This window comes from Podarcis gaigeae, assembly GCF_964106915.1.
Source record: "Podarcis gaigeae genome assembly, chromosome: 4".
NCBI classification, from domain to species: domain Eukaryota; kingdom Metazoa; phylum Chordata; class Lepidosauria; order Squamata; family Lacertidae; genus Podarcis; species Podarcis gaigeae.
This window is the reverse complement of record NC_139677.1, coordinates 23,519,924-23,538,234: the sequence shown is the minus strand read 5'-3', so window position 1 is coordinate 23,538,234 and position 18,311 is coordinate 23,519,924. Positions and strand designations below refer to the sequence as shown.

General features: G+C 44.4%; 1 protein-coding gene across 2 annotated transcripts in view; it reads right to left on the bottom strand.

The window, feature by feature from the left end:
* Positions 1–5,400: 5,400 nt before the first annotated feature.
* The window catches only part of EDNRB (endothelin receptor type B), a 32,775-nt gene continuing 19,864 nt past the window's right edge, over positions 5,401–18,311 (bottom strand). The window contains exons 6-9 of one of the 2 annotated variants that reach the window (XR_014563392.1): positions 15,588–15,721; positions 13,414–13,522; positions 10,585–12,025; positions 5,401–10,213 (exon numbers count right to left, since the gene is read on the bottom strand). Coding sequence is in view for 1 of the 2 variants with exons in the window: in XM_083735320.1 (XP_083591446.1) it covers positions 11,894–12,025; positions 13,414–13,522; positions 15,588–15,721 (375 nt within the window). In the remaining variant the exon portion in view is untranslated. Of the gene's footprint in view, positions 12,026–13,413; positions 13,523–15,587; positions 15,722–18,311 lie in introns of both variants that reach the window. The other variant, XM_083735320.1, reaches the window with a different exon arrangement.

The window sequence follows — 18,311 nt, the reverse complement described above, 5'->3', positions numbered from 1 at the left end:
ACACAGTGAAATGAAAAGAGCAGAGGAGAGATTTGTTGTGTGCAGGCGCAGTCTGTGCCTGCCTGGAAAGAACCCTGAAGAGGAGAGGAACTTCTGCCCTCACAGCTGCCTCATTGGGGTCAAGACCTACTGGGAAGAGTTGCTGGGATCACTAGGTCTGCACTGTTTTGGTTTCTTTGAATAAAGAGTTAACTTTACTGACACCAGGTTTTTCCGTTGCGGACCTTCACCTGACTCTGGCTCCTGACAGCGTGAAATGAGAGGAGCAAAGACAGATACACAGGCGTAGTCTCCGATTGCTTAGAAAAAGCTCTGGAGAGGAGGAGACAGAGACTGCTGTGGGGAGGCAGGAACCTTCAGTGTGGCAACTGATTTCGTGGAGTAAGACCTATGGGGAATGAGCTGCTGTGCTCATTAGTCCTGACACTCCACCAAGTCTGTGGAGATAGTGGGTTTGCTAATAAAGAGTTACCATATTTTTCGCTCTATAGGGCGCACCCGACCATAGGACGCACCTTGTTTTAGAGGGGGAGAACAAGAAAAAAAAATTCTCCCCCTCTCTGCTCAGCACCCCTTCAGCGAAGTGGCAGGAGAAACGGAGCCCCTTCCATTTCTCCTCCCGCTTGGCTGAAGGGGCGCTGCGCAGCTCTCCCTCTCTGCTGAAGCCGGGAGAATCTTGCTCTCCTGGCTTCAGCAAAAGGAATCTGAAGCCTGCGGAGCACAGCAAGAACTTGTGCTGCGCTCCGAAGGCTTCAGCGAAAACAATGCAAAGCCTCCAGAGCGTGCTCCCTCTGCGCTTTGGAGGCTTCGCGTTGCTGTCGCTGAAGCCAAGGAGCCTGCATTTGCTCCATAGGACGCACACACATTCCCCCTTAATTTTTGGAGGGGAAACAGTGCGTCCTATAGAGCGAAAAATACGGTAACTCCAACTTCAAACTGATTTGCTGGACTGGCTGGTTTTGTGACAGTTGATGTGAGCAACTGGGGTGGGGGTGGGGTGGGGTGGGGGAAAGTGCTGTAAAATCTGGATGGTAGGGGAACAAATTCACTGTACTCTGAGGCAGTAATGTGAACACACTACTAGAAGAGATCTGCTCCAAGTTCTTGTGTTAATTGCTCCAGTATCTCCCCAGCCCCCACTTCTAATTTTCCTTCAGCAGTAAATTTGCATTATTCCCTCAAAGCAAAGCTAATGAAATTATTTAAACCTGAATGAGTTTTGGGTTTTATGTGACACGCAATCAATTTATTACATTATTTCACTGGATTGTTCTATTGCTGGAAGCGGCGCGAGAAATTCCTCATAGATGACTTTTGGAGGTAACCCGTGTCTCTTTCCAAGCGCATCTCAATAATGCTGTGTTATGATCCTTGAATAATTAAATTAGTGGGGTTTCATTGGAAAGGGGATTTAGCATTCTCCACTTCGTCTGCTGGGCTAATCCACATTACAGGAAAAGCAAAGAATCAGTTGTTTGGCACTTGTTTATATGAATAGTCAAGTCAGCTAAAGTGTGGTTATGCCATTGAATTTGGATGGCCACTTACAGATTTCAAAAAAAGGGGGAAAGCATCACCGGAATTAGAGGACAAAAAAAGAGCACTGATTTACGTAAGTTTTGCATATGTTACTTTAGACCAGTGTTTCCCAAACTTGCGTCGCCTGCTGTTTTTGGACTGCAATTCCCATCATCCCTGACCATTGGTACTGCCACCTAGGGATAATGGGAGTTGTAGTCCAAAAACAGCTGGAGATCCAAGTTTGGAAAACGCTGCTTTAGACTGATAGATGCAAATTTAGAAGTAATTACTGTAAATACAGTAAATGTCTCACCATACCGGAGAATACTGTGCAACTTCAGCAGGAAAAATAAGGTTGGATAATTTTAGGGACCAGTTATCTAGGAGATGGAAGTTGCCTTGCTTACGTAATCAGATGCTCTCTGTTTATTCTGCGATATTCAGAACAAAGAGAAGAAGTTGTCATTATTTTTGTCTCTGCAGTAATACTAGCATTACACCTGCTTTAGAATATGTTGATTGTTTAAGCAGTTGAAATCAGCAGTATTAGTAAATCCCAGATTGCTGGTGGGGAGAAGGTTGAGATTGAGGATGAAGACTAGCTCCTTGCCTAAGTGAGTTCACAGCAAAGGTAAGAATAAAAGCAAGGACTTTTGATTCACAGCTCAGCTACATAGTCTACTATATTTGCATTTCAGACCACTTGCAAGGCGTCTGAGAATTCGGGAAAGGAATTCTCATCCTCATCCACAGAACTACAGCTCCTGAGGAAATGGGAACAAGGATTAAACCAGCAGTATGGCACATATCTTAAGAAGTGTTCAGGGTATTCTTGAAGGGCATAAAATAAGCAGTGTCCTCTCTAATGGTCACGTCTGTCCTGGAAATATTAGAAAAGCAGAAACATGATGTTGTAATCCTAATTGCCCCCTTTCAACATCTCTTCAAACATTATTTCCCGACTTGGAATATTTTTAAGTGCCCAATAACAGGCTCTTAAACGTAGATTAGGTTTATGACATTCAGTGTAAATGTTTACATTTCTAGAAGAAGAGTCTGAGCTCAAGGCTGTCTGGAAACCATATTCTGAGGCCATGTAGGCCTGTCCTTAGTGCCAGATGCACAGATGCTGATCGTACTTTCTTTGTGATTATTCTGTGTGTGCTCAGAGGCACTGATTATTGTGTTAAGACATAATCCTTCAACTGAAAACAGGTTCTAGTGGTAAGTGATGCACCAAAGTTTGTTTTTTTAAAGACTGCAATAAAATGTGCAGCAATTTAGAAGAAGAATAAAAACAGCAAATAAAAGCATCAGGGACAAACTCTTCAGAATAATTGCACCTCAAATCTGTTCTGTCAGGAATTAAGCATTTCCTCTTAAATTTCTTGATTTTTCCACACAAGGAGATCATACTATAAAGTATAAAGTATGTTCTTCCTTGAACTGGCCAAACTAATGCTAGGATCTATAAATGTTGGTTCTTTCAATTTCCAATTTTTCCAGTCTTAAAATTCTGTTTTCTACATTCTACAGTAATTTGTGATTCCCTCCCCCCCCCCCCCGGAAAACCCCCAAACCCATAATGAAAACACTTCAGCATTTTAGTGCAAAATTCTCCTAATAAACATTTTTTGACAGTTTCCACTACATATTTTTGCATCTAGTTTCTCTGGATTAGGATATATTTGCATATGTTCATATATGTGTGTGTGTGTGCGTGTGTGCACTTTTATGCAAACTTCCACCTAGCAGATGCATTTGTATATACATTGTTTGGTTGGAGGACTGTATTGCAAAATTCGCAAAAGTACAAATTTCTAAGGAGAGCTGTGTTTCGAGTTCTTGTTTCAGAGACTGTCACTCCGACAGGTTTGAGCTGAATTGATTTCCATCCCCAATGCCTGTTGCCAACATGGACCAAGCCTGAGACCAACGTGTTCATTCAGAACTAGACCAAAAGTGCCGAAAAGGAAAGGTATCGCTTGAATGTTGTTGCCGCTACAGCTTTATTCTCTCCACCCCCCTTTTAAGTAAACTATACACTGGTCTTTCATCAACCTGGTAATTCCAAGGCACCATCTGCCATCAAAGGAAACTCCAGTGTATATGTGGCAGTAGCAACTGTACCGATAGTTGGGCGGAAGGAAAAGCATCACTGAGGATGTCCTGATAACTTCTAAATGTTTGGACCCAGCCGCTAGGTGTGGCTCTTTCAATGTCCTGCTCATCTAAAGGCAGAGAGGATGTTTGGGCACAGAGCAAAAAGCAAAGGCTGTTTCCCTTAGGTAATAGGAAGAGCACTGGGGTGTGTACTGCAGTAATTATGAAATGACAGAAGAAGCGGGGTGGGTTCGTTTATTTATAATGTTATGAGAATTTTAAGGTCTTAGATACAGAATATATGTTCATAAATGCACACATATCTAAATATATGAACTACGTGTCTGAAATAGTATAGGAGAGCAATCCTGAAGCCATTTTGACTCTCCCAATGATCAATAATAATAATAATAATAATAATAATAATAATAATAATAATATTTATACCCCGCCCATCTGGCTGAGTCTCCCAAGCCACTCTGGGTGGCTCCCAATCAAGTGTTAAAAACAGTACAGCATTAAATATTAAAAACTTCCTTAAACAGAGCTGCCTTCAGATGTCTTTTAAAGATAAGATAGCTGCTTATTTCCTTCATATCTGAAGGGTGTTCCACAGGGTGGGCGCCACTACCGAGAAGGCCCTCTTGTCTGGTTCCCTGTAACCTCGCAATGAGGGAACCGCCAGAAGGCCCTCGGCGCTGGATCTCAGTGTCCGTGCTGAACGATGGGGGTGGAGACACTACTTCAGGTATACAGGATATATTCAAATATTCCTCTGCAGTAAGGGAGGCAAATGGGGAAAGCCTTCCCATTGTCTTTTTCCCTTGCAAATCCTGTCTTACGGGCGTATTTGTGTATGAATAGGGTGAACCTGTGACCTGGATTCAGGAACTAAAATATTTACCATCACAAAAGAATGGCCAGGCTGCCCAGGTAATGCAATCAGTGACCATTATCAGGTATCTTGGCAGACAGGATTTCTGCTGTAGACCACCTCTTTCTGTGATGTATATATGTTTTAGGGGTGGTGGTCTTGGGCTACAGGGTGGGCAATTTCAAAAGTCTATATAAGGGCTTGCGCACCATTGTTCAGGGTTCTCCTCTCCTGCGTGTGGTGAATGGGGACCCTGTTGCAACTGTTCCTTTAATAAGAATCAGGCTTACTAGCCACTTTGCTTCTCAATATACTCTGGTTGGCCTCTGTTATTTTCTCCTACTGATAGGGAACCCACTTAAGGACTCTATATGGGCTCTGGAATACCGCATAAAGGAAAAGGAGCAGTCCCCCCCCCCCTTATATCACAGTAAAACAAATAATAGAATTGTAGAGTTGGAAGGGTCCACAAGGATCATCTAGTACAACCCCCTGCAAAGAAGGTATCTTACGCCCAACATGGGACTCGAATCCACAACCCTGATGTACCCGATCTGCAGACTAATATATGGTAAATCTTTTCCTACATGGGGCATGTGATGTTGCCACATGCATCCATATCTGAAAACTTATCACTGTGTATTAGTCCACAAATGGTATGAATTGGTGCTTTTATGAAAAATATAAGGTTGTTAAACTAGTCTCTTGAAGTGCAGCCAGAGATGGCAAGTGATCATTTTAAAGGAAAAACTCTCTTCCAATCATATACATTGTCAGGGATTGTGAAGCCCATTCTTTAGTTATTTAATAAAAAAATAACAGCTGTAAACAGTGACTGTAAACAGATCTATCAGCTAAATCAATGAAAGGTGAGGGCAGAAAGAACACTTTATCTAACGAAACAATGTACAAATATCTTTATTGATAATTCAGTTTGCTTACATTGTAGTAACAGTTGATTTTTAAGTATCCATAAAAAGCAAAATACACAAATATTTTACATGTTCATAAAACTATATTAAAACAAATAATATTAGCTGCAACAAGCAGCCTAATTTACCTCTCCTAATCCACCTGCTCTGGTATGAGCAGCGAAGGGAAGATAAAACTCTATGGAAAAGCGGTACAGATCTCTCCGTGAATGTATCCCGTTTTGCTGAGAAAAAGGGGGAAACATTTCAATGGCAGTGAAGGGCAATTCTGAACCAAGAACCACATGGTATACTGTATACGTAAACCTCTTTTGTGTCCATCATTCATTGGAGAGCCAAAATATTGTTTCCTTGTACTTTTAATTAAGAGCCACAACCCAATGCACATCACACTATTTATATGACCAGCGTTTCTCGTGTTACACATGTAGGCCGTGATCCAGCACAGAGAAATTCACTGGATCTTCACAGTTTCCAGAGGTCTACTTGTGTTAATCTGTTGCGACAAAACCAGCAAATGGTTCTATGTCACCTTAAAGACTTAACTGATTGATTAAGGCATCAAGATTTTGTGGGCTAAAGTCCACTTCGTCAGATAAATGAAGTGTTGTTTCCATAAGCTGGCAGGTTTATACTTTACATGGGATCAAGCGGCAATGGAATGCATGAAACAATTCAGTTAAAGGATGCAAAGAGAGAGGAAGAAACCAAGTGGTTGGGGAAGAACTCTGTATCCAATTGGGATGTCTAAATAGCGGAAATTTAAAAACAGTCAGACCTTTTCCTGTCTGTTTAATTATCTTATTGCTTCAGAAAATATTTGTATAGTAGAGGTAGTTCCTTATTATGGCTACATTTTTAAAAAGAGCTTATAGCTAGATCTGTTAGGCTTGCCTTGCTCGTCTCTTCCACATCAGCCTTAAGTTTGCCAGCTGATCAGAAGAACAACAACATCCTGGTCAGATGTTAGCAGTTTGATCTGCAGAAATCAGCAGTTTGATCTGCAGAAATTCACATGTGACGTTTTTGGCAGCATGGAAGTAACCATTATCACTTGCTACTGTCTGCAGCATAATCTGCTTTTAAAGGCACAGCATCAGGAATCAGTACAGTCAGACCTCATGTTGTGTTAGGTTCATGTTGCATCTTTTCAGCTTGCGAACGTGTGCAGAAGCGTTCTGCGCATTTCGTGCATGCGCAGAAGCGCCACTCTAGTTGTGGACTTTTCGGGGTGAAAACGGCACCCCGGAACAGATCACGTCTGCAACTAGAGGTACCAATGTATATATATATAAAGTTAGCAACCCCAATCAGTGTACGGAAAACCACCATTTCTGGAAGGTTACTATTCTCAAAAATACTGGACAAAATGAAATGTGAGGATAATATATTTAGAATACACAATTGTTTAAAGATTAGAGAGCATTTATGCTCTGCATCCATAATATATGACCAACGCATGTTCTACAGGTGACCAAATTCCTGCACGGAAGGCAATTTGTTAAAAACCCACACGTGGATTTTGTTGCATGTCAGGATGTGCCCAAGGTGCTTTCCACAGAGGAATTTAGAATCGAGTGTAACAGCTCTAAGACACATTAAAATAAACTCATCAAGGGGAAAATACCCCCATACATCATACAATGAAGACTACATTTTAAATAGAATTACAAATATCATATACGTACAGTGCTGAAATACTAGAAACAGTAGCAATAATACTGAGCAGATTCAAATAGACAATTAATTCGGTTTCCCATTGACTTCAGAGGTTAAAAGTGCTAGTCGACTGTCAGTGGTAAACAGTCGATCAGAACCATTGTTGGATTGACCATGCCAACATTAATACTTTGCCTCTCTCAAACTAACTGCTAAAGAGCATGGCAAGATTAAAGTGAAATCAGTGTGTGTGTATGTGCGCGCGCGCAGAGTTTATGGCTAATACTAAAGCACTTGAATACATTTCATATCTAGGACATTCACCCATGCATTTTACTTTTTCTGTGGTATTTTTCACCAGAAATAAAGAGTGTGTACAGCATATTCACTACGGTTGAATTATTCAATCTCTTAAGACCTAGGACACAAGACCTTTGATTTCTTACGCAGCTGCTTTCATCCTAATTGCCAAAGAATCATGGGAACTGTAGTGTTTGTTAAGGGTGCTGGGAGTTGTAGCTTTGCGAAGGGTAAACCAGTTCTTGGGACTCTTTGGCGGAAGCCATGAACTTTAAATGTACACAGCCTCAGAGGATGATAGAAAACAACCCACAATTGTTTCATTATAGTTCTGTTTAACGCTCCAATATAGTTTGTCATGAGCTCAAAGTGATGAGGGCAGTTTTATAAAAACCCCATCTATGGTGACACACCATGAGAACAAAACACATTGGCAACATTGTGCACAATTCTTTTTGCAGCTTTCATTCATTTTAGTAGGTGCTTGTGCAGAGAAACTTCCTGGTGGAATGTCCTTTAGTTGTCCATTCATATTTACTGCCTACCACCATCAATGAGGCTTATTCTCTACTTTTATTTCAACAGTTTAGGAACTGCTGCCTAAATGATGTTCCCCAGCAGAGAGGGGCACATTTAGTGCCTGAGAAACAACACCCCATGTTCTGAACTCACCTGTGGTAAAAAAGATTACATATTCTAGGAATTTGCCATCCTTTTTAACCTTGCCTCAAATCTGCTATCTGGGGTGAACCTCTCTCTCTACCTCCTAGTAGGGCCAGCTAGGGATGCTTTAACAACAGTGGGTCTCGCCACAGGGACAAGGATCTGACTAGCCTTGAAGCTGCCAGCCTTTGCGGGCCTGTGGTCATGTTTGGAATTTGGGAAAAGTGCCATGGGTGGGCACCAGTCACAAAATAGCTGCCACGGGGTGAAGGGCATAACCAAAAAATAAAATAAAATGGTTGCCACATCTAGAGAAGCAGAAAAGAGACAGAAATGCGGAAAAGGTGTACATGCCCCCCAGTCAGTGCCTGCTCTTGTTCATAGAAAGAAGATCATTGCCCCTCTTCTCTGTTTTGAATGGGTGGGTGTTCAATCTTTATGTGTTTGTGGGGGCTGGTGTAGGGCATAAGTCAGTGAAAGCAAGAACAGCATTGAGGATGTGGGTTTTTGAGGGGATATTTACTAAGATCCTTTGCAGACACCATAAAGGGTACTCACAGGCATCATATTGGCAGTGCCTGCTTTTTTAGCTCAGATTATATATAACCCAGAACAATTTTATTAAATTCTATTATGGTTTTCCCAGTAGTGATGTATGGAAGTGAGAGCTGGACCATAAAGAAGGCTGATCGCCGAAGAATTGATGCTTTTGAATTCTGGTGCTGGAGGAGACTCTTCAGAGTCCCATGGACTGCAAGAAGATCAAACCTCTCCATTCTTAAGGAAATCAGCCCTGAGTGCTCACTGGAAGGACAGATCCTGAAGCTGAGACTCCAATACTTTGGCCACCTCATGAGAAGAGAAGACTCCCCGGAAAAGACCCTGATGTTGGGAAAGATGGAGGGCACAAGGAGAAGGGGACGACAGAGGATGAGATGGTTGGATAGTGTTCTCGAAGCTACCAGCATGAGTTCGACCAAACTGCAGGAGGCAGTGGAAGACAGGAGTGCCTGGCGTGCTCTGGTCCATGGGGTCACGAAGAGTCGGACACGACTAAACGACTAAACAACAACAACACAGTGGAACCTCTACTTACCACCATAATCCATTCCGGTGGCCCATCCTTTAGGCGAATCGGGTCACTGATAGAAGTGCCGTTGCGCGCATGTGCAGACGGCGGCAGCCGCTTCTGTGCATGCGCGAATTTACTTCCGGGTTTGCCGCGGTCGCGACTTGGATCGGGCCCAAGTAGAGGCGGTCGTAAGTAGAGGTTCATCCTTGTACTAAGCTTTAAACCTATTTTAACTAGCAGTATTATCTTTCAATGCACAAAAAAAGTGATCTGCTCCTGACAATGCACAACATGTTTATTACAAACACATTTTCTCTCGCACGCGCCCCATTCGTACAGGCATTAATGGGACCTGCCCACGTTTTATTATTTACTACTCTAGGCTTGGTTATGTCTGAGATTTATAAAATGCTAACTGAGTGCTCTTTAGATAAACATAGGTAAAGATAGGGATCCAACATTTTCGACACTGATAGGTGCTAGACCTCTGTGAATATGTGGGTAGTTTCTTTTGCCATGGAAATAGTAGGAGTGACCTCTCAAATGCAGGAAATCATTTGCAAATTAAGCTATACTCTTCTCTATAACAGAGATGACAAACACCTAAAACTGAGATGGTATACTCAGGGCTGGGAGTAAAGGTAAAGGTAAAGATAAAGGTACCCCTTACTGTTAGGTCCAGTCGTGAACGACTCTGGGTTTGCACGCTCATCTCACTCTATAGGCCGAGGGAGCCGGCGTTTGTCCACAGACAGCTTCCAGGTCATGTGGCCAACATGACTAAGCCGTTTCTGGCGAACCAGATTTGCTAATTTGCATAGCCTTATTTTGTTTAATTTATTCAGTAATGTTTACTGTTTTGCACCATTTAGGCTGGCCAGTCCTGGGTGAGGGAGCAAAGTGTAAGCAGGGCACTGAAACCCCACACCAACCCTCCAAATCTTCAGAATAAAGTTGACATTCTGAAGACAATGAATTCTGTGGCCTCTACCACATTCTGTACCTTTTCTGTATGCAATTACAGAACACAGAACATACTTAACGTCCGTATGCTTGGGGCAGTTTGTTCATATACCGGTATTTCTCAAACTTGGGTCTCCAGCTGTTTGTTGGACTACAATGCCCATCATTGATGACCATTGTTCCTGCTAGCTAGGAGTGATGGGAGTTGTAGTCCAACAACAGCTGGAGACCCAAGTTTGAGAAACATTGATACAGTCGTATCTTGGTTGTTGAACGGAATCCATCCCGGGAGTCCGTTCGACTTCCAAATACGTTTGACAACCAAGGCACGACTTCTGATTGGCTGCAGGAGTTTCCTGCACTCAATTGGAAACCGTGTTGGACGTTCAGCTTCCAAAGAACGTCCGCAAACCAGAACACTTGCTTCCGGGTTTGTGGCGTTCGGGAGTCAAAACATTCGAGTCGCAAGGTGTTTGAGATCCAAGGTACGACTATACTTGGTGAGGGAGAAATAATGGTAGTGTCTTTTTAAGAGCTCCAGAGTCGTAACCAGTGATGACCGGTTAACCCAGCATCAGACAGGGGTTGTTATGGCAAAGAGAAGAAATTGCATCTTCGATATGGGCCCACGGAGTGCCGCCCTGATCCCTGAATTGCTTAGGCTTCAGAAAATGGAGTACCAGATGCTGACCAGAAGTTAGCCACTCCTACTGTTTGTTCTCAGGCAGAGCTGTTGAAGAATATACATATTCCCCATGGAAAGAAGACCAGTCTCCAAAGACGCATTCCACTCTGCTCCTGCAAATTCCTCTATCGTCCTTACCTCAATCACTCTACAGCTTGTGGCTCGCTAGGCCAAACACAGATCCCTGCTTATGTAAACGGACTCACCAGGAGCCTGATCAGCCTTCTTGGGTTTGCTGCCTGCCTGGTGGGGTGAATGCAGCTTTGTAGATCATGAGGCTGTGCAGGCCTGATCGGATCCTCTGATGAGAAATTGGTTTTACTTGCCATTTCCACCAGTGGAATGCAGCTGAGTTCCTGCTGACATGCTCATGGCTTCAGGACTCTGCTGGCGTTTAAAAAAATTCAGTTGCGTTGCTTTTCCCTGCTGCTGATCCTCCTTATATGGACACGCTTGCATTTTTCTTACTTAACAGCAGATTGTTTTGAGCCAGATTATGCTCTTTTAATTTTGTTTCTGGCTATGTGGGTAAAATATCAATATATTTTTTAAGCTGCGGTGGTGTTTGGTTTTTACTCCACGACACAATGCGACATGCTTAATGCATCAAGATGCAATTTGCACATTTGATAAGGGATTATGTTTTGGACATGCCTGTATCTTTTAATCTCTCCCACCAAAGAAAGAAAGAAAGAAAGAAAGAAAGAAAGAAAGAAAGAAAGAAAGAAAGAAAGATTACAGGAATTTATAGACAAAGCTGGCTTTGTCCCAAACAATAGCCATGGTATACTATATACAAAGAATTATTACTCAGACTCCCAGGGCTAGTTCAATGAATACAGAGTTGTTTCGTTCACAGGATTTGAGGATGATCTGGAAGTGCTCATTCTGAAGAGTTTAAGTGCTTTCAACAAGGGGTTTTCTTTTTTTGCGTCTCCTGGTGATTTTCATGTGTTCAAATAGCTACGGGCGCCGTGCGTAATCACAACTGGTACAGACTGTAAGCAAAGTTTTGCAATTTGGTTTCCCGAGCAAACTCCAAACTCGTTTCTCCCCGGAAATCTGCTGTTTTTAACGTTAACAGTCTTTTGTCGCAGGAGCTGAGGGTACACTTCCCTTTCTTAAGATGAGCTGTACTTGTTGCTGGAGCGGAAATTGTCATACCCGTGATCATTGGCTCTGAACTTTAAGCAGGACTGCTTCTCATCCAGGGATAGCATATCTTTCGAATGGCACCAGCAACACAGACATGACTTGAAAGAGAGCAGAATCCCTTATTAGAAGGCTTGGTGCAACACTTCAATATAGAGAATGCCTACTACCTATTTCTAACCAAAAACTCAGAACTCTTTTTTGGGGTTGCAATTTATTTACCGTATTTTTCGCTCTATAAGACATACCAGACCACAAGATGCACCTAGTTTTTCGAGGTGGAAAACAAGAAAAAAAATATTCTGAATCTCAGAAGCCAGAACAGCAAGAGGGATCGCTGCGCAGTGAAAGCACAATCCCTCTTGCTGTTCTGGCTTCTGGGATAGCTGCGCAGCCTGCATTCACTCCATAAGATGCAAACACATTTCCCCTTACTTTTTAGGAGGGAAAAAGTGAGTCTTATAGAGCAAAAAATACGGTATGTTTACATTTCTATCCTAACTTTTCTCCAAGTTGCATGGTTCCCCCCTCCTCCATTTTATTGCATCCACCCAGTGAGGGAGAGTTAGGCTCAGGGCCCAAGGTCACCAATAATAATAATTATTTATACCCCGCCCATCTGGCTGGGCTTCCTCAGCCACTCTGGGCGGCTTCCAACAAAATATTAAAATACTGTAATGCATCAAACATCAAAAGCTTCCCAAAACAGGGCTGCCTTCAGATGTCTTCTAAAAGTCTGGTAGTTGTTCTTTTTGACATCTGGTGGGAGGGCGTTCCACAGGGCGGGTGCCACTACCAAGAAGGCCCTCTGCCTGGTTCCCTGTAACTTGACTTCTCGCAGTGAGGGAACCCCCAGAAGGCCCTCGGCGCTGGATCTCAGTGTCCGGGTAGAACGATGGGGGTGGAAACGCTCCTTCAGATATACTGGACTGAGGCCAAGTTGTGAGGACCTGACCTCAGATATCGCAGGTTCTCATCCAACACCCTTAACCACTACACCACTTCAGTCCATGGTCTCTCCAGTCCATGGTCTACCTCACTGGTCCTCAAAGTAGGAGGTGGACTTGCTGGAGAACTAGAACCAATTGCTTCTGTGGCTCTTCTTTCTCCCTGAATTTTCTTATCCCAGGTTTTGAAAATGTGTGCTCTCTATTGAGTTAGGAGTCCCCTCCTCCTAGGCTGTAAGTTGACAGTGCTAAGGAATCAATGGGACAACCACAGTTGTAGTCCTTAGGGATGCCCCTAGAGAGCAGCTTATTCATGTGGAAACTGTGCAAAGAAGGAACACTTTTATATAGTGAATTTGCACTAGACACCTTGATAATTTCGTTTGCCAGCGCCTTTAAGCAGAAACAAAACCTGCCCAGTTCATTATCCCAGACACACCTCAAGGTCTCATCCCAGCGGGTCTTGGGTTTGGATTTCTCCCTTAACCTGATGCTGCCTGGCTTCATTTTTAGAAAAGCACATTTCAACAAAGACTTCTTACCTTAAAGCAGTTTTTGAATCTTTTGCTCACCCAATAGAGAGCAATTGGATTAATGCAGGAATTCAGGGATGCCATGTTCATAGCAATGTAGTTCCATATGAGCAAAAAGCTGCATGGGGGAAAAGGATATGAAAAATAGTTGCAATTCTTTATTTAAAGATAGTTAAGCATCAGAACATGTTAGGCAGTCTACTGCAACTAGGGAGCCCATGTGATATAGAGGTAAATAGTGCTGGACTAGGAACAGGGAGAAATAGGTTCAATTCCTCACTCACCCATGAAGCTAGGTGGGTGATCCTAGAACATTTCCTCCTGTAATTGTTTTGAAGGAATTCAAAATAAGGAATTTCCCATTTGTGAAAGCAGGCTGCTAATCACACTGTCTTCTGAAAGCAGGGGGGAAACTGCTCTAGTCTTTCCAGAAGAAACTAGCTATTTTGCTCCAGTGTGCAATGGGAGCTTCCCTTAAAGAGAGAGCAAATAGTTCTACAGGTTGGGTGTGTCTCATGGGGAATTTAGGGCTTTCATGCAGGAGACAATAGTTGGAGGACCGTTGGACCCACGACTGCTTTAAGGTAGTCAGATTAGGAAAAGATTTCAGGTAGCACTGCTGGACTTCTTGGGGTTGTTTTGGTGGGGAAATCAAGATCATAAATAGGAGGTAGGTCACAAAGAAGGAAGTCTGGTAGGAAGGATGAAAGACAGGAAAAAAGGATAAATTCATTTGGTGGTGAATAAACACAGTGGAAAGGAGGATATTGTCTTCCCATGCTTTCAGTCGGGACTACACTGCTTTCCTTGCCATCACTTTTTGGCCTGTGGAATTTCTCTCTGGCTCCACCCTAGACTGTGCTGCACACCTCAGTCTCACTTCATCAGCGAAATTTTCTGCGTATTTAATTGTGAAAAGCAGCATGGAAGCTCTCAGAGGCTAAAGATCAAGCATATAGGACGGCCCCAAATTAGGTATACTGCTTTAGAGTCCACTTTCTTTGTTCTTGACTCAGGTTCACTGTCCTTGTTCACAGTATCAGTAAAGAAAAATAATCCTTTTATCTGACTCCACTATTTCCCCCCCTCCAACTGCCGCACTATTCTCTTCAACTGAAGTTTAACTGCTACTTTGTTGCATGCCAGTTATGCATACCCATATAATGCGATAAATTTCCACCCCATCGTTCAACCCTGACACTGAGGTCCAGCGCCGAGGGTCTTCTGGCGGTTCCCTCCCTGTGAGAAGCAAGGTTACAGGGAACCAGGTAGAGAGGCTTCTCGGTAGTGGCACCTGCCTGTGGAACGCCCTCCTATCAGATGTCAAAGAGAACAACAACTACCAGACTTTTAGAAGACATCTAAAGGCAGCCCTGTTTAGGGAAGTTTTTAATGACTGATGTTTTAATGTATTTTTAATCTTTTGTTGGAAGCCGCCCAGAGTGGCTGGGGAAGCCCAGCCAGATGGGCGGGGTATAAATAATTTATCACTAATTATTGTTATTATTAGTATTTCATTGATTCAACTGTATACCTACTTTTGAGCCACCTGTATAATGGCTGAATCTGAATAGTGTAGATGCAATACATATATAAAGGACCGCGGGTGGTGCTGTGGGTTAAACCACAGAGCCTAGGACTTGCCAATCAGAAGGTCAGCGGTTTGAATCCCCGCGACGGCGTGAGATCCCGTTGCTCGGTCCCTGCTCCTGCCAACCTAGCAGTTCGAAAGCACGTCAAAGTGCAAGTAGATAAATAGGTACCGCTCTGGCAGGAAGGTAAACGGCATTCCCGTGCGCTCCTCTGGTCTGTCAGAAGCGGCTTAGTCATGCTGGCCACATGACCCAGAAGCTGTACACCAGCTCCCTTGGCCAATAAAGCGAGATGAGCGCCGCAACCCCAGAGTCGATCACAACTGGACCTAATGGTTAGGGGTCCCTTTACCTTTAACACATATATAGGAACCACATAGGGGTTTTACAAACAGCCGTAATCATTTGTGATTAGTGGGCACTGGAAGAGACAGGCTTGCACCCCAGGATGTCCGTTGGCTGCTATATACGCTCCTCACAATGATCTTAGAAAGCCACTTGCTGTATAAATTGGTTGTGGATAAATGCCACCTTTGGGAGAGTAAAACAAAATGGCAGCACTATTTCAGCATTTCATCAGAGGAGCCCTACCTTAGAAGTTCGCATCTGTTTGGGTCACTCGCATCGTAAAGAGCAAACTTCAGTATCCTACCAAGGTGGAGAGGAAGCCAACACACAGCGAAGACGAGCACTAAGAAGAACACAGTTCTGGCCACTTCGCGTCTCTGAAAGCAAAGAAACACCCATTGAAAATGGGTCATACTTAATGAAGCTGAACATTTCAAAAGGAACATGATCCCTGACCAATCTCTGCACTATATTTCTCCTACACACACTGGCACACTTCTGGATTATGGCTATGAGAAAAACAAGGGCACTGGGCAAAATATTGCATGATACTTCAAAAGAAAAGTCTGCGCATTTTGCTTTTGGGGTTTTTTTGACCGTTGCTCTTTGATCTACTTTGAATTCTTCCAACAAACAAACCAGCAAAAGAACAGCAATTGCTACTTCCGAAACTTTTCACGTTGGTGACACGATTTTTAGACATGCATCATTGCGCGGCACAGTAATTCAGCTTTACTAGAAAACCGGAGGTTAAACTAGCCCCTTTCCAGCCCCAGGAGGAGCGCAGGTCACACCTACGCATTGCAGCCGACACACTAATGTGTTGCGCCACACAGTTTGGAAAGCTGTGACTTAGACAGACTTTCTGTAGTTCAAGGGCTCACCTACATAACCAAAATAGCACCAATGAAACGAGACATGCTGTTGTGGATGCTCCCCAGCCAAAAAAATGCACACGGCAGAGTGTTAACACTTGGAGTCAATTTGATTTCCTCCCCCCTCTTTCTTTTTCCTTTCTCCTCCTGTGATGAGGCTGCATTTTAATTGTTTTAATGTTGTATTTTAATCTTGTTTTTAAGTTGTATTCATTCAGCTCATTTTTATTATTGGTTGTTAGCCGCCCTGAGCCTGGCCTTGGCTGGGGAGGGCGGGGTAAAAATAAAAATTATTATTATTATTATTATTATTATTATTATTAATTGTCAAAAGCGGACACTTAAAGTAGTTTCTATGGCTCCAAATAGCTCCACACCAGTCTATTCAATAAATAAAAATAAAATAAATATATAAATACAGTGGTGCCTCGCAAGACGAAATTAATTCGTTCCGCAAGTCTTTTCGTCTTGCGAGTTTTTCGTCTTGCGAAGCACGGTTTCCCATAGGAATGCATTGAAAATCAATCAATGCGTTCCTATGGAAACCGCCTTCAGACCAGGTTTGGGGACAGTCTGTCCCCCGACCTCTTCTGAAGGCCGACGGGGGGGCGAAAGTCTTTGCTTCCCCCCCCTTCCCGGGACAGCGGAGACTTCTCCGCTGTCCTGGGGCGATTTTAAAATGCTGGCGGGCGGCAGCGAAGCCTTCGCTGCCGCCCGCCAGCATTTTAAAAACCCCGGGACAGCGGAGGACTTCTCCGCTGTCCGGGGCGATCTTAAAATGCTGGCGGGCGGCAGCGCTGCCGCCCGCCAGCATTTTAAAATCCCCCGGGAAGGCAGGCAGGGGGGACAAAGACTTTTGCCCCCCACCCGCCTTCAGAAGAGGTCCAGAGGGCTCTCCAAGCTGCGGATAGCAGCCTGCTGCCCCGCGTGAGGGGCAGACATTCGCAGCTTGGGGAGCCCTGCAGGACCTCTGCGCACCTTCCCCTCTGTTCCCGGACCTGTCCTGAAGGCTTGCAGTGGGAGGAGGGCTTTCCTCCCCACCGCCAACATTCAGAATGCTGTTCTGAATGTTGGCGGTGGGGAGGAAAAACCCTCCTCCCACCGCAAGCCCCGGGAACAGAGGAGAAGCGCTGCGCACCTTCCCCTCTGTTCCCGGACCTGTCCTGAAGGCTTGCAGTGGGAGGAGGGCTTTCCTCCCCACCGCCAACATTCAGAATGCTGTTCTGAATGTTGGCGGTGGGGAGGAAAAACCCTCCTCCCACCGCAAGCCCCAGGAACAGAGGAGAAGCCCTTCGCGCCTTGTCCTCTGTTCCTGGACCTCCCACCGCAAGCCTTAGGACAGGTCCGGGAACAGAGGAGAAGGCGCGCTGCGCTTCCCCACTGTCCCCGGAGATTTCCCTATGGGCTTTCGTCTTGCGAAGCAAGCCCATAGGGAAATTCGTATTGCGAAGCCGCTAAAAAATCGGAAAACCCTTTCGTCTTGCGGGTTTTTCGTTTAGCGAGGCATTCGTCTTGCGGGGCACCACTGTAGTGTGGTGTGTGCTCTATGGAGTAGTTGAAGCAATGGCCCTCCCTTCCTCCACTTCATATACAGTCGTACCTTGGAAGTTGAACGGAATCCATTCCAGAAGTCCATTCGACTTCCAAAACGTTCAGAAACCAAGGCGCGGCTTCTGATCGGCTGCAGGAAGCTCCTGCAGCCAATCGGAAGCCCCGTCGGATGTTTGGGTTCCAAAGAACGTTCGCAAACCAGAACACTCACTTCCAGGTTTGTGGCGTTCGGGAGCCAAAATGTCCAAATACCAAGGCGTTCGGGATCCAAGGTACGACTGTACATTCCGATGGGCTGCGAACACACAGCCAGAGGCTGCACCTGTGTGGAAGCCACCTCTGCTCTTCCCTCTTCAATCCTCTCCTGGTTCTAGGAGACAGTGGTGGCATTTGGTCTTGACCTGACCTGCGTCTTCCTCTGACCCCTCCTGTGCTCCACGCTTCAGCTCTGTAGTTTCCCTGCCTCTGACTCTTGCCTCCTGGCTGATACAGGTTCCCACAAATCACTGGACCCCTCTTCTGAGTCAAAGACTCCAGCCTC